This window comes from Cyanistes caeruleus, chromosome 3 (genome assembly GCF_971803275.1).
Source record: "Cyanistes caeruleus chromosome 3, bCyaCae1.hap1.1, whole genome shotgun sequence".
In the NCBI taxonomy this organism is placed as follows: domain Eukaryota; kingdom Metazoa; phylum Chordata; class Aves; order Passeriformes; family Paridae; genus Cyanistes; species Cyanistes caeruleus.
In genome coordinates, this window is record NC_141703.1 from 79,050,799 (window position 1) to 79,073,604 (window position 22,806).

General features: G+C 42.1%; 1 protein-coding gene across 1 annotated transcript in view; it reads right to left on the reverse strand.

Annotated features, from left to right (window-relative positions):
- The window catches only part of FAT3 (FAT atypical cadherin 3), a 394,564-nt gene that overhangs the window by 209,284 nt on the left and 162,474 nt on the right, over positions 1-22,806 (reverse strand). The window contains exon 3 of the mRNA XM_086882161.1: positions 2,607-2,921. Within this exon, the coding sequence (XP_086738287.1) occupies positions 2,607-2,921 (315 nt within the window). The remainder of the gene's footprint in view (positions 1-2,606; positions 2,922-22,806) is intronic.

Genomic DNA, 22,806 nt, shown 5'->3' on the forward strand with positions numbered 1-22,806 from the left:
TCCAGATAATCAATCAAAAGTGTAAGAACTGGCTGCAATTATGATCCTGAATTAGAACCAGGAACAAAACCTGGACTCCCCGTGTCCTCGCTTGATCAGACACCAGTAGGTCCATGTGCCTCCAGAAACCCATCTGACCTGCATGAGCTACAAGGCAGCTGAAAGTGAGCTTCAGGGGAAGGCAAACACGGTCACTGCTGACCTCCAAAGACAGCTGAGAACATCCCTATCCTCCAGCAAACTCCCCATCGCCTCTGCTGCTTCCCACCCAAAGATGTAAGAAATACAGGATGCTGCCTTCCTGTTCACTCTCAACAGTGGATTACTCACAGGAATGAGATGTCAGTTTGCTGGCAGTGTCTAAACTTCCAAAGTGGCACAGGAAATAAAAGACCCCCTTTCTCAAATGGCTGTTCTTCCCCGACAGCAGGAGCATGCTCATTCAGCCCACGTATGCAGCAATCGCAGCATATTTGGGTTCACATTAAACCTTTTCATCTTGATTATACAGCATGCTGTCGCATTTAGGGCTGCTGTGCAACGCTCTACGTGAGCTACTGCTGTGCTGAATCCCAGCAAGGGTACGGGGCTGACAGGCTACGAACCTCTTCTGTGTGTGCAGAAGTCTCCTGTACAAAACAACTGGAGTGTAAATTACTGTCTTAGAGAAAACTAGTGCACTGCAGGGAGACAGCTGAAAGGAGCCTTGTCAGAGACCCCCAGGGGCACTCTCTTGGAAAATCCATTATGCTTTTATTTCTCGGACATCAGCATCCCATCAGGAGAAAGCCTCCTGATGTCAAGGCCTGGCGCTCCCCTTGGGGAAAAGGGATCTCTGCACACACACTCTCTGTCAGCCTCATCGTTTTCAAAACAAACTCAAAGAGGCCACTTTGCCCAGTTCTCACTGCTCTGGGTTTGGCACTGAATTGGATAGAAGGGGATGATTTATCCTCTCTATGACAAATCACAGCCAGTCACTAGCAAGGATGCTCACTGAGTGTAAGGGGGGCCCTTTGGGAGTTGCCCAAGCAGCAAAGTTACTCATCCTGAAGCCTTTAAGTTCTCAGACAGCAATTTCCACAGTGCAAATGAAGACAAACCACTGTTAGTGTTAAGAGTGAGAATAAGATCTCACTGTTAGGGCAGAGTATCCTGCTTGCTCTCCGGAGGGACAAAGAGCCAGCCCACAGGGTGTGCCACCAGGCTAGGGTGCCGTAGCACTGCCAGGTGCCCAGCTCTTGTCCTTGTCATGGGCTCACCCTGACAGATAAGCAGGGCTGTGCTGAGCAGATTGCTCTGCGGGTGGAGCCGATGGAAGGGAAGCACAAGCATTAAACACTGTGAGTCCTAATTCTGCTACTTTGCCCAGATGGGATTTATGGGGTGGGGAGGGGGAGAAGGGATGCAGATGGAAGAGCATCTTCGACCATTCCAAGTGTTAAAAATAAGTGAGATATGTGCCTTAGGGCTCAGCAGATTGAACACAGTGATTATACATTCTCCATGATTCTTCACCTGGGCTTATGCCTGAGAAGATCCTGACCCCTTCTTATGCCACACATTGCAATAGGATTGCCCAACCAAATGTTGAAAACCTATTTAGTGAACATCATTTCCATATATTAAATTAAAAATGTTCCTTCCCACATCTATTCCTTCTAGTTTTTAGCTGTTTAAAAATTTGGAGAAGATATAAATAAACTTAAAAAAAAAAAAATCAAAACCCCAGAACTAAACTAGAAGCATGTAAACAAGCAGGAGCACTGTGTGAATTCTCTGAACTACCTCCCTAAAGATAGGCACACTGCTCTGAAAAATCCCCTCAACTCTCCAGCTCCAGAGCATGGTGGAGGGTCCCCACAAGCCCAATGCGTGAGCAAAGCTGGATACTCCTGGGGCAATTTCTTTATCAGCCTCATTCAGCAAAGGCACCTAGGGTAGAGACATGTGCAGAGCTGCTCTGCATGTGTGCCATGCTCCACTGCCAGCTAACAATGGTATTTTAACTACAAACAATCACCATCTCTGTCACACTGCACCCACAGGCTACATCCCCAGCTGTTATAAATCAATGCAAACACATGGATTTTTTCTTAAAGGCCAGGGGGACGTTTAGGTCATCTAAACTTTTTTGTAAAGCAAGCTGCAGAATTAAATCCACCTACTTTAATGTGAATCCTTATTACATATGCTGTACAGACATCATGTCACTCACTTCAGGGGTGCTACACCAGCTTGTAAAGAGTGAAACGGTGCTCTGTAACCTGCAACAGCTTGAATCTGCTTCCTAGCACTCCTCTGCAGACTCAGTGCAGCAAAGTCTCATCCCTGTAGACACAGGGAAGAGGCAACAGCCAGCAGCAATTCAGTGACCCAGGGCAGAGTGATTGCTGCAGCAGCACATCTGCAGCGCATCATCTGCCGGTGCCTTCGCACACCGATGCAAAGCAGAGCGCTTCAGACACATACAAGATGCTTTAGTCACATAAGCAACCAGAAAACAGAGGTTTGGAAATCAAACCAGTGCATCCCGAAGGGGTGAAAGCTGATAAATATGTAAGTTGCATTCTCCCACTTGCCCCGAGGCAACTGGGTTTTGTTACCTGTTTTGGGATTGATTACAAAGAAGTTCTGGGGATTTCCACTTGTAATCCGGTAAGTCAGTTTTTCATTAGTGCTGGAGTCAGGGTCCTGGGCTTGGATCTGAATGACAGATACATCCTTTGGGGAGTTCTCCATGACAACTGGGTAATAGATAGGCTCAGAGGTGAGAGGGGCATTGTCATTCATGTCCTCCACTTCAATGTAGACTTCGATGGTAGTGTAGAGTGGGACAACGCCATGATCAGTCGCATACACCGTCAACCAGTAGGATTTGGTTGTCTCCCGGTCAAGAATATCTGCTGTGTAGATAACCCCTGCAGAAAAACAGCAAGCAGAGGATGTCATGAATAGGATCAATAAAACATCACATCTATTTTCATTTGGCTGTACTACACAAATGTGTTCTGCATGTAACAAAGGCTCCACCCATAGAAAGATTCAAGTTGTGCAACAAATGAAAACGGAAGCCTGAGTTCAGGAATTGTTTTGTGAACTCAGCTCAATATCTCAATCCTTTGTCCCAATAAATTGAGTGGGAGGGAAGGTAAAAGGATGGCTCTTCATAAATGCCCTAATGCCACAGCCATTTCTTTGCTAGAACTGCAGCTGGCAGAGTAACAGAAGAAACACCATCATTTTCTGCTTTGTGATGCAAACCTGTATAAACCTTGGTAGGGAGGGATACAACCACTGACAATGAATTACACAAAAGAAATGGCTTTTCTTTTCTGGTTCCTGCCTGTGTCCTTGCTAAAGAAGAAAACCTAGGAGGCAATTTAAAATGAATCCATCCAAGTTCAGAAAATAGACCGTAAATTTAAAATTAAGCTCACTCATTGCACAGTGTAATCCTGGATAACAAGCAATCAAAAGCTCATACAGTAGCCCTTAGAGAACGAATATATCCTCTTTTATCACAGAGAAAGGCTTGGCCACTTTACCTACTGGTGTAAGAAAACATCAGTTGGTTTTCCACCTTGTCCTAAGAAACAAAAGAGAAAGCCTGTCTGTGTATTTCAGAGCCACAGAGAGGGATAAAAGTACCAGCCCTGTGCCAGAACAGTCCTGCCATGAAGAGCTTCCACCCATCTCATTTCTCCCTGAAGAGCTTTAGAAAGCCATCCTCCTCAAGAACATCTGGTTTGCATCTGGTTGGAACCAGATGACCTTTCAGGTCCCTTCTAAACCAAAACATACTGTGATTCTATGATAAAGCAGAAACTCTACCACTCTAAGACTTGCTTGTACTGGCACAGTCCAAACCTTCACTGGCTTAAGTGAAGCTTCACTTAAACTTCACTGGCTTAAGACCATGAGTGCACGCAGGACCAAATACACCAGTACCACACACAAAATCACACCAGCATCAAAATAAGCAAATGCACTTCCTCACCACTTCTATGGCACATGTATCAAGAACATTTTCATCTCCTAATATAGCACTGTTAAATCTCGAGAGACACACTAATGCAGTGGATCTCAAGCTTAAGAAATACTCAAAAGGACAGCTTGCAAACCATCAAATCATTAGTCGATAGAAAATGACAGAGAAATTGCAGGGCAAAACAGGAACACAAGAAACCTAAATTTAGTCTCAGATGTGTTTGATGCTATTTAGAACAATATTATCAGTTAATCACCGAGGACAGAGTTGCTGTAAGGCCAGCACTAATAAAAGATATGTGTGTCTTTTTGGCTTTGGGGTTTTTTTTAAGGATCCAATTGCACTGCTTCCATGACAGCTTGAAGTCTTAAAAGTTTTCAAGGTAACAGAGAACCCAGCCACAGTCACAGAGATGCCACATGTATCACATGTATTTGCTCTTGTCTTATAAGATACTTTTTTTTTTTAATACTACAATTATTTTTTTCAAGTTTTGGATTTTTTTAAATTTTTTTTCTGTTATGTCTTTTAATACTAGTTTGAACTGACAAGTATACTCCTAACATTTGATCAGCCATGTAAGAGAGAAAGGGGAAAGGAGCAGCACTGATTCTGGTCATGTACAGGCACAGGTCGTTTTGTAGTAACCTCAGATCCATGTCCTTCTCGCTCAGATGTATTATTCACCCATTGCAGGTGAGCAGGGTAGCACTGGAGGACAAAGGAAAAGTGTATTCTAAATATTCCTGCTGGCAGAAGCCTGTGCTATGTAATGAGTTTCTGTAGAAACATGGGTGAAATATATGGTGAACTGTGATGAAAAAAGCTTGCAAGTCCAGAAGAGAAATTACACTGCAGGGATGAGAAGAGCCAATAACAACCCATAGAAATAAATAAATAAAATAAATCCACATAGGAAAGAATGAGGAAAAAAAAGATGAATATTAGTGATACGAGAAATTATGATTTATTCAGAAGACAAGAATAATTATTTTACATCTTTATTTGAAATAAATAGGGTTCTCCCCCAGTGAGAGCACAGAAGGTTTTAGCAGATTAACCTATGTTTATGAAGCTGAATTTCACCGATACTGAGGTGATAATAAATCTATCATCTGAGTCATTCCTTCATTTTATAACTCCTGGCAACAGTTACTTTTCATTTCTGTATTTCAGAAGGGAAGGCTCTTTGAACAAGCATTAGCTACCACCAACAGGTCTGCTACACTGGTTCTTATTTTTACTTTTGATTTATTAAAAGGTCCCAGATACAAATAATTCCTTTTCCTAAATAAGTCTTGTCCTTTCACCTGTCAACACCACACAGCAGCTTAATAAGTAAAAAATAAGTAAGTAAGGCTTTTGCTCACTTTCAGGTTTTCCACATGGAAATTCTTCCATCATCCTGGGAATACCTTCTGCCATGCTCTTGAATGTTCTGCACAAAATGCCCCCTCGCTTTATATGGATATAAAGGTAGTACCCACAAGAATACACAAGCTGCCCAAATATTTAAAGGATCACTCCACACAGGTGTGGATGACATCCTTCCAGAGGGATGTCAAATGCCAGCTTCATATGAGGTTTTAACTCTTGAGGCTAATGATGATACTTGGTCACCAACACTGCTTCTTCATCATTATGGCATGAATGCAAAGAAGCTGACAGATCTGACATCAGGAGCTGCAACATATTCCCTGGGCAGTCCACAGATAGGCTCTCACTCACTTTAGCTGAGACAAAGGAGGGGAATATCCTTGGATAAAATCACAATAAATTCAGAAGACACATCACTTACTTAAAAGCTCTTAGATATTAACAGATACTACAGAAAGACAGAATTTGGTTTTCAAGACCAGGAGAGCAGAAGGGAGGAGAGGTCTTTGGGAGCAGCTCTAAAGGCTTTCCTTGGATGGATTTTGTGGTGTACTCTTTCCAGCTGCTTGACAATTAAAAGAGAAACGTGAACAATGTAATGATGCCTGAACCAAACAAATCAAGAAGAAACACCAGCAGAAATAATGAAAATTTCAAAGGGACTAAAACCCAAACAGTTCTAAGATTTTGCAGACACATTTCTGAACAAGACTGATAAAACAGATGTTCTTATCCACTGGGATGCTACACTGTGGAGGCACTACTGCGTTTTTACATGAGACAGCTGAAATCCAACCACACATCTGTGAGCCAGCTCTTTATGTCACCCTTGGCTGGATTTTGCAGTTATCCCTGAAGGCCTGGAGCCAGCACTACCTGAGGCCCAGGGCAGCCTCAGAAATAAAGCCAGCCAACAGTCCAAAAAGCACTGCCACTGATATGCTTGCCACTGCATTCCTCCAAGTACATGTGCCCCATGCAATTTGCCAAACACCACATGCATTACAAACACTGTAAGTGAAAAATAACAACAGAGCGCATTAGTTGCTGATTAAAATCCTCAGCACATTTATATGTAAATTAAGTGCAGCCCTTAGGCTCGGCAATGTGCCAGCAATGCGAAGGTTGTGTGCTTGTTTCTCCTTAAGGCTTGTTTCCCCTCTTTCCCTGAGAAAATAATGGGATAATGTTTTCTGTATGGCTCTTGCAATTGGACACAATGAGACACAGCATTATGAAGGACGAAGGTTAAAAAAAAAATAAAACAAAACAAAACAAAACAAAAAAACTATTGAAGTGGATGAAGAATCAGCAAACTGGACTTCCCTGTTTCCTCTCCCACTGATTTGCTGTGTATCTGTCACCAGACCACTTCAAATGATGTGGTCCATCCAAAAAATATCTAAAAGTCATGTATTTACTATCATGATAAGATAAGACCCAAGAGGGTCTTAAAACAAAAAGGGATTAAAGGAAAGCATTATTTCTTTCATCACCTCTTTTTTGCCCTCTGTTTGTTTACGTTACATATTTGACAGTACTGTGTATATAGGTAGTGTGATGGATGGACCTGCCACAGCTCTTTAAGAGAATGTTTACTGGAGCTGTCAGCCTGGCTGTTTACATAGGTGCCCATCACCATGGATATCTGCTACACACATACGTTCCTCTTAAAAGTCAGATCATCCTTCATGAATACCCTCAATAGCACAAACATTGAAAGAAGTTCAATTCTATTTCGTTTTTTTCAAGGCAAGATTAAAAGACAACTTGGTGGTCTGTAAGAAGCTGTGCATGGAAAAGTCAAAAGAGAGTAACAAGGCTCTTTAATCTAGCTGAGAAAAGCAAACTGAGGTCTGATGGCTGGAAGTCAGTGGCAGAAAAAGTAGAGTGCAAATATTAAACAAGGAGGATATCTGGCAGGAGTAATTGCTTGTCAGGGACAGGCCAGCATCTCCCATCATTTCGCACCTTGGTACTGAGACAAGACAATAGAACCTATTTTTCTACCCAAATTATTGGCTTAGCTGCAGAAACTAACACAGAACGTGATTTTGCTGAGTGACTCAGTAGCCCATGTTATAAAACTTGCCAGTAGAAGTAGCCATACCCTCAGTAAATGATGCACAAGATACGGGGAAAGAAGACTGACCAGGAAGTATCTGCTACTCTTCCAAAAAGTCTCACACAGAAATACCACATAAAAATACTTAGTTCTCACCTTTTCAAAATTGTTTTCAAAATACTGCAGTGGTTTTGCAGGGGGACATATTGCATCAGCTGTCAACTGAGAAGAGTCTCAGTGACAAAAGATGTTGCTTATTCTCCTCAAACCTTTCCAGGAGTATGAGCTAACTGCACAAATGTGCACCTCAGACTGGGAAATGAAGGAAGGTTAGAGAAGGTGAATGGCCCACTTATTTCCAGGAGTGGCCATAGAGGTGGGCAGGAGGAGTGGGAGGCAGCAAAGGCAGAACATGCCCTCATCACAAGCTACAGCACAGGATGGAAGTAAAATTCCAGTAACACACTCCCAGGTACTCCCAGCTGCCAGAGTGCAACGTGCCCAAAGCCAGTCCCTTGTTAGTGCAAATGCAAGGTTTAGTGGTTAAAACCACTATAAAAATGTATAAACCTCAGGGTGACTGAAGGACTGAGGGTAACACATGCACCTTCCTGACTCCAGAGCCCAGGACACTAGCAAACTCATTCAATATATCCAAGGGCCACGTCAGCTTCTGCCACAAAATGCTAGAAAAACACATTTCCAGAGTCCACATCTGCCTCTCCCTCCTCCAGCTTCCAAACAAAGGGGCTCAGCGCAGGCCAGCTACAAAGCAGAAGCTGGTTTGTCCCTAAACTAAAATGACAGAAATGAGGCCGTCAGGAATGCCAGCTAACAGTGAAGTACTCAGGGCTGTTACATTCCTCAAAGGAAGAAACAGAAAAATCACTGATTCCAAAATGCTACTAATTATTCATGATCCTTTATCAAAGACTCTCTTGAGTCTCCTGGCAGTAAACACAACACCTTGGCTGTCACCAAGCTGTCAGCCAAAGGTCCTCCTTTACATTGCCTTGCTGGGAAAAAGTAATAAATAAAAGTAGCTTGAGAAGAAAACAGTTGAATAATGAGCTTTTAGATTTTTTTTTCTGTCTAAAATACAGAGAGGGGAGAAAGAACTTACATACCTCATTTGGCTGCACCAAGATGAAAGCTCTACATCTGCCTACCCATGCTCCTGCCCCCAACATCTGGCTGGATCCTTCCCCCACACATTGGCACACAGGAAAGCCATGGAAAGATTTGTGAGTGTAAATGCAAATGTCAGAGCTAATTCAGATTCCTTGCATTGAGCAGAGATGGGTTTTTTGAAGGACATTTAGCAGAGAGCTATTGTAGGCAGGAAAAGTTTAAAAAATGTTGCAAGCCCATTATTCATCAAACTAGTGAATGCAAAATCAACCAAAATGTCATGATTTGTAGACAGGAATTTCACACACAATTAAGGAAGAATATTTATGATTTCAAGAAAACTAACCTTATACCTAACCCATTGTTGTTTGTTTTTTTTTATTTAGGTCCTTCACATAGAACATTTGAGTGTGCCTGAAAGCAGAGTGTATACGTCTCTTGGGAGATATTTTATTCATTATATCCATTAAAGGGTAAACTGTAGCTACAACCCGAAGGATTAAACAGTTTTAGCATAAGGAAGACACGAACCTGAGCTCCAATGCCAGACTGATTTAGCACACTGGGGCCACCAAAGCCAGTGGGAATCAGAATAAACCACAGATTATATTCACCCCCTTTTAAAGTCTTCTCAAGCCGTAAATAACCAGGGTCAGTTCTGAATGCAGGCAGAGGTATCACACCAGCCACAGACTCAACCGGAGCATGAAGGAGACCTATCGCTCTTCCCCCCCACCGCTCGCAGCCGGCAGCTTTGAAAATCTGCCTCCTTACTCTGGTGATTAAACGCTATTTCAACGCCTTCATTTAAGGCCCCCCATTGTGCAAAGTGTGCCCTCCTCTTTTTATTTTATTGCACAAATTTTGTAGGCTTTACTGCATATTAAAACACAAACCCAATTCCTATTTAAGCAAGAAGAAAAATCTCCACTGATTTAAATGAAGATTAGATCATGCCCAGGAATGAGTCCAAATGCAATATTAACTTTGTGAAGCTATACATACCTTCAGCTTCCTAATATTCTTATGTCTGGTTCAAATACAAAACATATATCATAAACCACTCTTGTCAGACAATGAACGACAGGTTACATTCCTATCTAGGGATTAACTTCTGATTTTCTCTTTTTTTACTGATGTTTTGAATGTACAAATTTACTGTTACCTCAAAGTTCAGTTTTTGTGGTAAATATCACATCTGAGTTCCCAGAACAGTAAAACAGAATTAGAAAGCCAATCCTCAGCAATGCTATTTCCAACAACACTGAACTAGCCTGCAAATAAACCTTTTACCATGATATTACACACAATATCATGACCATCACAACCAGCCAGAATCGTGGCAAGGACATTCACTTTGTTAATAAATGTCATATATCTGCATTCAATAGATAAGTAGGTAGATAATGTACAGTTTACAACTCTGGCTGGACACAACATGCCACTATGTGTTTCCAAAGCAAGTTCAAGTTGTTGGCTCTTCCCAAAGGAGGGAGGCACTGCTGCTGCTGTGAGCATCAGTGCACAGAGGGGCTGTAAACCACTCTTGTTCACAGAGGAAACCACCACCAGGCAATGCTTTAGATCAAACATGGCCAGCTGGGTTGAAATCCAGCTCAGGTACATATGGAAACTTCCAGTTTTCATTGGCTGAAGCCGATTGTCTTTTCCAGCCTTAGTGATTCTGTGATTCCTCTGAGGTATTGGGCCAGCCAACAGCCTAGACAAAGTCAGGGATACTCGTGTGGCATAAATGCAAAGTGCAGCTGCACTTGTGTTCTGCCAGGGCCATTAAATCAGGTACAGCCCATCAGCACAACCTACACTGGCATGACCTCAGCACCAGGCTGGGAAGGGTGTCCTGTCTGAGCAGGAATCCCGGCCAGCCCTGCCTCAGGCTGCAAAACATAAAAGTAACCTAATTTACTACAGGCAGAGGGGAAGTTCAACAAACTAAAGACAACTGTCAAGTTCAGGTCTGGCCACCGCCCTCTCAAACAAAAATATTTTTTTAAAAACGTATTTTAATTTTTTAATAATCACATATGAATACATTAATATTGATGAATGTCATTTGTATATATTTATACACACACAGAGGAATGATGTAATTTCAAGGGTGACTGTTGCATACTGAATTGGCAGTGCCACACAACATAAGGGCTGAGTTTTCTCCAGAGTCAGACCACATCTCCGCGGGTGTCCCAAGCCTGACACCTGGGTTGGGGGACTGCTGCCACGAGGGCAAACTTCCCAGTGAAGCAGCATCCTAATGACACTGAAACAGAGGACATCTCAGATTAGTGCCTGACCTTCCAGGCTATTTATATTTTGAGTTTTGAGGAGATCTTTTTCCCTCTTTACCTTGAAATGACTTAAATTCAATGCTGAGTTCCTTTGCTTGCTTTATTTGAGGCCAGGGGGGAGGCTTACAACTTCCTATCAAAATGAGCTATCACTTAAATACGACATCTTCAAGGTCACTTACACATCAATTTCAGAGCAATTTTCCAAACATATCATCAAGACACTGAACCAGAGCCTTAGTCAAATAAATTCTCTATCTTCTTCCACTTACGAATTAAATGAAATAAGATGTGCCAACATTTTTACCTGACTAGGCTTTATTACCATTTTTGTGTCTTCCATCACATCCCTGTACTTATTTAAAGAAATATCCATATTCATCTTTCTTTAATATCTTTTGCTAGATAGATAGGGAAAAAAAAATCTTATATGGATAAATTACAGAATGGACAACTCCGGAAGCAACAAACTGCCTTCAAGAGCAAAAATACGGGAAAGAAACCTCTAATTTATGAATATCCTCTGTCAAAGCTTAACACACTCCATCACTGCCAGACAATACAATAAAACTCAGCAGTAAAACCAGGCTGAGAGGAGTCATGAAACCCCACTGAAGACTGAACTGCTGCCACGTTCCATTCCCTACTCACACCAAGTGCTTGAGAACAATGGGGCAAACGATGATGCTGCTCTGACAAGAGGGATTTGTTGCCACCCTGCATGGCTTGAGCCATACTGCTCAACTTTTAGGAATCTGGGCTGATACTGGCATCTCTTCAGTGGTAGCAGATCCACCTTTATCTTTGGTCTCAAAGGCACAGCAAAATACAATGACTATGTACTGTGTGAACTTGGTGCTATTCCCTGGATATGCACAGGCTCAACTTTTCAACCAAAGGAGAGAGAAAAACAAATGAAAAGCACAATTCTGTGGCTGTGGCAGGTGTAAAATTCAGATACCTCAAACTTTCACAAAATCTTGCTGAAGATCTACTGTGGGAATTCATTCTTAATGTAACTCACTGAGGAACAACAGCCGATGGCATAATTTTACTCTACTGATTATGCTTTTCTTTTTTTTTTTTTTTTTTTTTTGTCTTTTTTTAAAAGCACTTGTGGATACTGCATTTTTAGCCACGCATGAATTACAAACTGGGAACTCTCTTCATTATTATAGGCTCTCTGTATGTATTTTTTGCCCCTGAATCTGTTTGTTCTTACAGCAAATGACAAGTTCTGCCTTATTTTCTGAGCACTTCTGGGATTTCAAAACACTTGCATGCCTTGTGCCCACCTCTGCAGCCTTCCCAACCAAACCAAATGTGGGAATGGTACCAGCAGAAATCTTCACCAAGGATGAAAGCTGTTAACTCTCAATAATAATCTGTTTGAATGGAGGCATTTTTTCTCAAAGGGTCTGGCTAACACCCAGAGTAACCTAGATTTTTCACACATCCTCTTTAGTAGATTAATAAAGAGATCAAAGTCCAACCCATGTGTCCTCTGCCTGGAGGACTAGGAAGCTATTTTAAAAAGAAGGGTTTGCTGCTGGTTATTTTAGAAATAAGATCATAAGTGCAGCAAAGCTGAAGCAGAAAGCAAAGATGGAGAAAAAAGGCAAAGGATGCTCAAAAGGATTCTGATAAAAGTCCTGTCAAGGGACTTCTGTGCAGAGTCCTTTCCCTTTACACAAAGATCTGCATCTTTTGTACTCCCTACAGTACAAGATATTGCTTTGGGAGCCCTTCTGCAAAATCTGTGCCAGTCTGCTCCAGGTGTTTAGTACCAGTGGTGAGGGAGGTGGAGGGAAGCAGAGGCAGCTCTGCAGGCAAGCCTGGCTGCTGGGGAGGGCTGCCCTGGAGAACAAGTGATCCTGCATACAGAGCAGGGCTGGCCCAGGATGGTTGGCCAGAGCAAACAAGGAAGTACTGGGGTATTCCAGCTAGGAATGTCTTTCCCTTTTCAGTTATACACATTATACTGAAAACATAGTATTTACATTTTACTGGAAAAAGTGTCATCTTCCCACTCACTCCCCAGCTCTGTCCCTCTTGCTTGTTTCTTTTGGCCCACAGCAAACGAGCAACCCTAGGAAAGAAGTAGTAACATTACCCTGGAATCTGCCTTTATCTCTCTATCAAAACATTAACCTAGAGGAGCAGTCAAGAAGAAAAAGAGAAAGAGTACCTCTGAAATGGCTCAATAGCCATGCTGCCCCTGAACATGAACACAGCAGGAAAGAGGAGTGTGATGCACAAAGCCAGCACAGGAGCATCATTTAACCTGTCCATGTTTCCTCTTCTTAGACATACCATGCATGACTCTGGAGTCTGTTTTATAAAGCATGTCAAAAAAACTGGAGAAGGTGAACAAAGGCTCCAAAAACAGTCTGAGAAGCAGAGACAATGATTTACAGTAAGGGAGTTTAAGATTTCAATCTGCTAAGCTTATTAAAAAGAAGATGAAGAGGCAACTTGATTAGAAAAATCCATGTAAGGTTCACGGGGAAATATTACTGGGAAGCAAAGGGCTCTTTAATCTAACAAAATAAGGTGGAGCAACATCTAATGATTGGAAACTGAAGCCAGGAAAAATAAAATTAGCAATCAGCTTGATACTCTTTATTATTTTTTTTTTTAAGCAGATGATTAATTCCTGGAATAATCTCAGACATCTGCAAATGAGAGCTACAAACTGTTGAGGGAGAAACATTTCGTGGCAAATGTATGCTACGGTTTAGTTAGAGAAGGATCATTTAGTTAAGATATAAAAGTGATATACAACGAACAGAGATACAAAAGGGATGAGATCAAATTATGTGTTTTTTTCTGGTTTGAAGCACTACAGATCTGTGAACACTGTCCAGCTGTTTTCTCCAAAGAGCTTGGTAAAGTAGAAGTTCACTGGGTGATGCTGGGCTGCTGCAGTGCTCCCAGCATGCCCGGGTCCACTCCCATCGTCATTTTATGCTGTCCCCAACAGCTTCATTGCCAACACCACAATGGGGAGAAAACACATTTAATGAAAAAAAGAAGCCCCCAGTGTCTTCTCTTCTTGCTCCACGTATGAGGGCATGGAAGAAACTGCAGAGCCCGTTCTAGAGCTGTGCATCAGAAGCAGCACAAAGTGCTGGATGTGACCACTGCTGAGCCTGGAGCAATGCCCACTGCTTCTGTCCGGGCAGAGCACTGGGTGGGAGACACTGCAGGGATGGCAGACAGTGAACAGCTGGGTCTCAGGAGATGCTTTCAGACAGGCAACTTTGTGGTTTTGTGAGAACAATCAATTGTCTCTGTTTTTCTGAGTGAAATTTCCAGTGGTAAGGGCAGTATATACTTCATCAATATTGTAGAAGAATATATCTGTTCTGCAAAGAGAGACATTGCATTTCACCATGAAATGCAGAATGGATGCAATGAAACCTCAAGTTTTACCTAGACACATTTTCAGGACTTTTCTCAGGTCCATAAAAAGAAAGTTTTTCCTCTGTATCACCCTGGTTTTGTGTACCAAGCGCCAAGGTATTCCACGGTAAGCATGTCAAAAAAAACAAACAACTGACTTGTTTTGGATCAGTATTTCCACTTTAAATTGCCTGGAAGCAAAGCATTTCAGTTTCTCTTAGGCATGCTTTTAGGTGTACTCTATCCTTTCTTCTCTGGAGAGGCTGAGCAAGAGACTCACCACTTTTCATCCTTCTTATCTAGAGAGTGTAAAAACACCTCAAGCTCCTGCTTCTGCCCTGGGCAGAGGTTTCAGTGACTGAAGCAGAAAAAAAAAATCAAGAGCGTTGCCTGGAGGCCAAAGTTTTGTTGAGATCACCTGCCAACACTGAGAAGATTAGGAGCATTCCTTTTGTTTGCTTCAGAAAAGACAGGAGATCTGTTTTCCTTGTTGAACATACACAAGACTATCTCTGGTAGCACTTCTAAGAAAAAAAATGGTTTTAACACCCCATACCTACTTCACTAATGGGAAATTAACCTCCACAAAGCAGTCTCCATGAGACACCTTTTTGCATCGATGCTGAACCTCCCCAGGGAAACCACACTAACATCATGTCTTCACTCCCACTGCCATTCTGGATTTAACCAAGTAGGACCACAATCCTCTGTGGATAGCTGGTAACTGATAGCTGAAAAGCTGATACCCTCCAATTTACACCAAAACCCACCTTCCTTTAAAGTCTGTGGGGTTTGTTTTGATGGGGTTTTTTTTAATGTTTTTATTTTGTGTGAGGACAGCATGATGTCCCTGGAACTCTCTTGAAGCTTCTCTTCTGATTTCCCAGTAACTACCCTGCCATCATACACCTTTCACCAAAAACTTCCATCAGTCTTCAAAGATTTCTCACAATTAAGCTGACTCTCTCTTAGTACGGAACAAATATCCACAAAAATTGCCAAGTGCAACCTCAGATGCTTCTAAGCATCTTTCTAACAGTAAAGTCTTAGAGACAGCTACAAGTTTTGTATGGAAGGCACCTCATCTTCAGCCCTGTGACTGCAAAAAGTGAAATAACTAGGACTCATTTCCATGCTGGATTTTTTTTCCAAATCCCCTTGAGCAACCTCACAGTACTTCCACAGAAAAAACTGCACATGATCATTGAGATAGTCAGAATTTAATTTTCTACCTTTCATACAGGAAATGGAGCTGGGGTTATAACATCAAACCCAGCACAGACCCTGTACAAGCAGAGCATAATTACACTTCTGTTTCACTCTCCACACTCTGTGTGATAATAAATCCAAGGTTCAAAGAGTATATGGGAATATGCTGGAGTATACTGGTGGAAAGCAGAAGTGTTTTTAATCTTGGGGAAGCACTAGTCTTCTATTTATCTTCAAGACTCTTCCACAGGTAGGACATTCTTCTTCGGACAAGAGAACAGAAGGGAGAAGAAAGCTAAGATACCAAGGGACTGTGGCAAATGAGAGCCGTACAATAAAAGCCTTGACTCAGACAACTCTATCGTGATTACTGGGAATAGTGCCAGTGACTCTGTGGGTGCTTCCTTTTGGCTTTCAAGAGAGAGAAGCAAATAAATGTGCCCTGGCTGCTGCACTCCAAAGTATAACCTTTCATGTAAGACATGAAGGTCAGCCCTTATCCCACTGGAGTCTTCCAAAGTCATGGCACTTCCTACCAGCTTTACCTGTTCACGGTTCCAGGAGATGTTCTGGCTCTACTGACGTCGCTGGGCAGCAAAATGGGCAGCCTGGCACTAAAGGGGTGCTGAGACTTCAGCATCCACCCAGATGCTCCCTTGCTATTGAGGGCAAGGCTCAGATGCAGTCTGTAGGAGTATGTATTGCCTTCCCCAGGTGGAGTATATGTACAAGCACATAAACTGCAGCAGCTCAATTTTGAAGTGTTTTATGATGAGACAAACTAAGCTCCCTAAAGAGACAGGGAAAGTGAGAGTCCTGATAAAGTAAATAATGAAATGTTGCAGTACCAATATACGCTGTGTGATCCCTTGAGGGAAACCACAAGCATGAGCCCTAATGAAATAAGACACAGAAAATAAGGGCTTTGCTGTGGACACAACACTTACGTGCTCATTATGCACCACAGTGACTTCTACCACTTTATCACACTTAATCATCATGATGAAATGTTGTATATACGTACAGACAGGTATGATATACGTATAAAAACACATATACATACAACTCACAGACACATATATTTCAAAAGAAAGAGGGGAAAAGGAAAGGTGATTTATTTTATTTTCTGTAAATGGCCAGACATAAATGCATAGGATGTTTCCTATGCATGGATTGCCTTGCAAATCTATCACTGTATGCAGTTAAATCTATCACTGTAAGCTTTCATAAACAGTTAGCATTTGAATCTGATTTGTGAGTATTTCAGCTTTTAAAAATATACTTGTATTTTATGCTTTAAGTTCTTAAACACTCAGCAATACCAGTGTGGGCTTCGCCTAGGGCTAATTGATAGGCTGCACTTATGAAAAGTCTATTTGTCTATTTATACACCGTTCTGAAATGGAGATTATATTTTCACTGTTTGAAATGCATCAGTTTGAGCAAATCATAAAACAGAATGTAATTATTTATTTATAATGCAACTTTGCTGACTGTGAAAGCAATAAACCCTATCAAACAAAACCCAGGAAATTATCCCTGATCCAAGAGCGGAAGCATGGCTGCCTCTAATTGAGTTTCCTTTGCTCTTATCTTCTCAAGATCCCTTAGATTGTTTTCCAATTTTCATTTCCATTTCTTCCATTAAATGCTTCTAACCCATGACCTCCATTTACTGCCATCCATTTATCTTCCATTCTTAATTGAAATGCAACATGTCCACTTGTCCAGCACTGCGCAGTAAAATTCTTGACAGCACGCTTGATAGGTACTGGTTTCTTCAGGAAAGCTTACTTGGGAAAGTGCAGGTCAAAACTTGATTCTTGAACAGGTAAGTCTGCTACATTAAACTTGAGTTTACCTTATAAACACACTGTGGTGAGCACCAAAACCCCAATAATAAAAAAAAAATACTACCTTTGGTTTTATTTGCTTTTACTGCTACAGGATGGAATTATACTTGTCTTTACCCTGGGAGGGTACAGGGTAACAGGGCCAGTGCGAAGAAAACATATAAAGCAGCTTTGAGCAGTCAGTCATTCTTTACTTTCACTTTTAATTGTGATGGTTTGCAATCAAATTCTCCCCCTCAAGACCCAGTGTACAGGAATTTTTGAAGGATGGCACTCTTTAAAAAATAGTCAGACTTTATACAACATCACTTCAGGAGCTCTTGACAAACATCAATAAACTACCAGTAGCCAGTTGCTTCTCCACCTATTTAATGGAGGGATAAGCCCAGCATCACCCAGAAATACAACAGAAGGGAAAGAGTAAAGCTCCAGCTACCAAGCAGTCATCACAGTCTCACAGAGCACTGCTAAGCCAAAGCAGGAGAGAACCAAACTGCCTCTTGGAGCAGTAAAGTAAAATTAATACAGCACCCCAGGCTACTATTAAATTGTAAAATGTAAGAAAACATACTGTGGTCAGGCATTCAACCTCTCAAAATAGATGAATCACTTCATACTTATTCTAAACTATTAAATGTTTGCACCAGTGATACTAAGTAAAACACAAATTTGCTGAGATCCTGAAGGTGAACAAGAGGTAAATTTGTCATTCAAAACCATCATGCCAGGGACTAGGCTGGCAAGCTCCATAGCCAAAATGCCTGAGTGGAGCACACTCCTAACTTCATACTCCAGGAGTGTGAACTGCCAATAGTGCTGACCTACCCAGATGTCTTTAATTCCAGGTGAATCCCTGGTACTGACAGACTGATATGGTGCCAGTCAGGCCAGGAGCAGGCTAGCTGGACAGAACCAGGCTGGCTGTGCCAAAAGCTGCCCAGCAGCAGCACAGCCACACTGCTGTGTGAATGAGCGCCAGGCATCTCCCCAAACACTCCCAGGGTCAGTCCAAAGTTGGAAAAAGTATCTAATGAGGCTGCAACATTCCAAGGAATGTCTAGAGGCAGTCACGGGCAAGAAATATGGGCTGCTCTTGCTTTTTGAAAGAAGGTGACCAGCAAACCTGCTCTTCTCTGTTTTCCAGTGGAGTCTCTCTATGGATGTTAAATGCAAAAAGTAAGCAGGGAACAGAGCCTGTGTGAAACTAAGTCACACAGGCTTCTCAGTCTGGCCTGAGAAAGCATGAGAAAGAATCCAAAAGAATCCAAATAGTCCTTGATAAAGGACAACAACCTTTGCAAGTGGTGTTTAGGAAAACAGTCAAGGAGTGATGTTACACTTAACCCATGATGGTGATGTGCTGCTTTAATGACCAATGAGAGTTTTACCTCTCAGACCTTCTCGAACATGTCCATAAAAAAAGATAAAGAGTAATAAGCTTTGCTCTCTTGGACAATGAAGCTAAGGGAGTCAGTGCTGTGCTTATCGCTGTTCCTAATATAGTGTGACATCTCCCCAAACAGAACCAGGGGGTGTTTTGCTATGTAGAGGTGCCATTTCCACACAGAACAACAATCAGGTATCTATATGGCTCCCAGCTGAGCAGAATATTAAACTTTATATTACAGCCATTTATAAGATACACAGTATGCTGGAATTACTGCTGCTGTCTCCTTGTATCTGGATGTGTCATGGCCACAATTAATCCTACCTCAAGACTATGTCACCCACTGCCTGTAAGCCCAAAGTGACACTCAAAAGCTTATGTCTGAATAGCTGCTGTCACAGGAACAAGCTGGCTGAAAGGATCTCTGTTAACTGGAACTGTGGCCATGCCACCAAAAGGCAGCAGACCTTCCTTTAATCTCAGTTTGTAATGCCAAGAGGAACTGTGGTATCAAGGTTTCTGATGCCAGAGGCTGCCAGAGAAGATCCTGGGAAGACACGAAAGCAATAGTCTGGCTGGTCAGTAAGTTTTAAACAATGCACTGGGGCATGCAAACCAAGCTCTGAAGGATTGTTCCTCGCAAGTGACCTGAAGGCACAACCTGGAAGTAAAACAGAAGCTGAAAATGAGAAGAGACTGTGGATGTTCACTGCAGAAGGCACCACTTTGAGGATGAAACGAGAGGGGAAGCAGCAATGGTATTGCAACGACATTGGCATTCCCAGCATGAGCATGCCTCTACTCACTACCAAACAAGCATCTGGTGCCACCTAATTAAAACACCAGTTCCAAGACATGACATCCAGCATCATCAATCAAATGAAACATCTGCTAATTCTTACAACAGCCAGACAAAACAAGACTAAAAAAAGGCAAAACAAACACGCACACACATTACTAACTTTGGCACTGACATCCCGACTGAACATAAGAACCGTATAAAATTCCCACGTTATTAACCAGTGCATCTTCAGTTTAACCGACTGACTGTGCAAATTTACTACAACACATGTTCAGCTGCTCAGTGGGCAAAACTGGATCAAGTTTTACAGAAGTGGGCAAACACGCCTCACCGCACAGCACTGCTCTGCGGAGGGGAAGCCTCCCTCGAGCTCGTGCAGTCTAATGGTGCAGGCTATTAACTCAGGTGATTAAAGGACTGGGGACTGCAGAAATCTCAATACATGGATGGCCTATTATAGAACAGTGCAGGGAGTGTTTTCCCCAGTGACAAACAGATGCTTTGTTTTTATTTCTGCTATAAATAATTCCGGGGGTTTTTAATAGGTGTACATAATCAGGCATTTACATGGTTTCCAGCAGAGAAGCAATATTAAGCTACTACGTTACAGCCATTCATAAACTGAATACAATGCTGAAATTACTTTTTATTGTCATTATTATCCAACAATCTCTACAATATGCATTGTTACCGCAGTAGTAAAATGATTAGAATTCTGAGAATTGCTGGAAGTCTGTAAGTAACACCATGGAGGTGAACCCTTAGCAAAATCAAGTATTAAAGAACTTCAGATGATCCCATTTTCTGAACATTGAGGGCTCCTGAAAACAGAGCAGGGACACAGCTCATAGACTCAGTGCTGTCATCTTTTACACCAATTCTTACACCAGCAACATTTCATGTACACAGATTAACCCTATACGTGGTGTGATGACATTTCTTGAAGTGCTCCACCTCAATACTGTATCCCATTAGCAATTTTGTTTATCTTTGCCTTTCCTCTTGCACAAACTTGCTGTCCATCTTGCTTTGTACTTACCTTTTTTCTGAATTCTCTATTGTAAGACTTCGCAAGCAGAGGCTGTATATAACCCGAATGAACCCTCTAGAATATAACCCCACCTCTGTGCCCTGTTACTGATTTTCAAGCAGCATTTTGTGTGACCAAAGTAACCAGAAACCAAGCGAAAGGACAAAAGACATTCTACGTCAACTCCAGAGAACATTGGGCCAATCCAGCATTGAGGGTGGAGATACACAAAGGCATCTGGAAGTGCTGCAGAAGGAAAATCCTACAGTAACCCTTAATGACCTATTTATTCTCAGTCAAAGAAAAAGAGTCGGGTTTTGCTTCCTCCCCCACACCCCCGTGATGAAAGAAATAGGAATTTCATGAAGGGATAATGCACAAGCTGATTGCAGCAACTTGCAAATGAACTAGCAGGGGGTGTCTGGGAATAGACAGCAATTTTCATTCCAACTGGAATGGAAATTTCTGCGTTAAAGGGTATTACTCCTAATCAGCCAGCATGGAGGAGGAAGCTGGTGCAATAAAAAACGTGAAATTTCTAAGTGATTGGGACCAGGAAGAGAGAAGGAAAGCAACTGAGGCTGCAGCCTTGCTAAATGCTAAGATGAGGGGGATATGTAGAAGATGCAGCTGCCAAGGCAGTCACTGAACAACACACTTCGGAGATAAGAGACACCAGCCATTCTTCGAAGTAATTGTAGCTGCCAAGAGCTATTGAGAAAAGAGTGAATTGAAGGGGATAGAGGGGTCAACTGCAGTGAATATGAAAACAAGTCAAGGCCAAGGACAGGCATGGCGCTTTGGGATTTGGCCAGGAGGTGATAATTTGTGGGTTTAGTCAACTGCAATCTCGGTGGAGCAGAGAGGGCAAAAACTCTGAAAGAGAGAGTTGGCAGTGGGAAGATGAAGGCAGCCAGAATATAGAGGAGGAATAAGGAGCTTGGGTAGGAGAGAAAAGGCAAAGGGGCGCCTGGCAGCAGCAGATATGCTTGGAGAATTGTGAGGTTTTCCCTGTGCAGTGACACAAAGGCAGAACTGAAAGTTGAAGGGATGCCAAGGAAGAAAATGGGGTTAAGTGAGGTGGCATGAAGAACAGTAAATAAAGGTCACTAGGGATTGAAGGAGGAACAAGTCAAAAGCGGGAAGAATGAGGTTTGTCCATCGTGGATCTCGCATGAAAGAGATAAAAAAGGGATTTCTGTCCCAAAGCACCCACGGTCACTGCTCCTTGGTCATGAGGAAGAGATGTGCCCTCCCAGTGCATCCTCCTCAGCTGGTCCTCTGAGGATCATGTGTGCCTGCAGTTTGGGAAAAGGAGCACCAGCATCTCTCAAAGAGAAAAGGCATCCTTCCACATCTTCTATTTCAGCTGGGTTAAATAAGGTACAGTATATTCTTCTCTCCCTATCCTTTCTAGCTTAAGCTCTGCCAGGCTATAAGAAGCAATGACTTTGATTCGCTTTCATCTGCACTTACTACACTCACAGAGGCGTAACACGTACCAGTCCTGAGAAGTCTATTTACCTCATTTTCCATTAAGACCACAGCAATAACCTCTAAGCAAATGTTGCATGAAATCACAACGCCATTCACATCAATGCTGAATCTCTCATGCCTCTGAAAAAAATCCAGATCTCACCCTCTGGTTTTAAAAGTCTCCTGTAAGGACAGCTATAAAACTTCTCCACTAGTCATATCATTATATATGTGTCAACCAGATCCCCGTTTTGAGTGGACATATTTACTATCAACCTTGGGATACAATTTCTATGCTATTTACAGAATAGAAAAATACATCCTGACGGTTTATAGGGGAAAAGGAGTGTTATGATTAGACAAGGACAACACCATTACAACCACAATTACAACAAAGCTGCACTTACTGACCCCAGCAACAAAGGAAGAGTTGGAGGGAAATTCTGTGTAATATTTTATATCCGGAACTAATTAAAGATCTCATTCCCCAAACAGCCAGATAGGAAACATAAGCAGCGCCTCCAGATGAAGGAATCCTATTTTGATGGTTACTGTAATGAGCACATTCCCAAAGGAAAGAGCCAATAAAAAGCATCTCCTATCTGGAGGACGCTGAATGAAAGTTGGACTTTTCTTAATTTTACTGCAATTCCTTATTGCATCATATCAGCCTCCACCAAAGGTCTCAGTTCAATTTTTCTGTAATGAATTTGGAGACTCAAAAGAAAAATTCCATCTCTTCTCAACCAGCTGAATTTCTCTCTTTGACTTAGA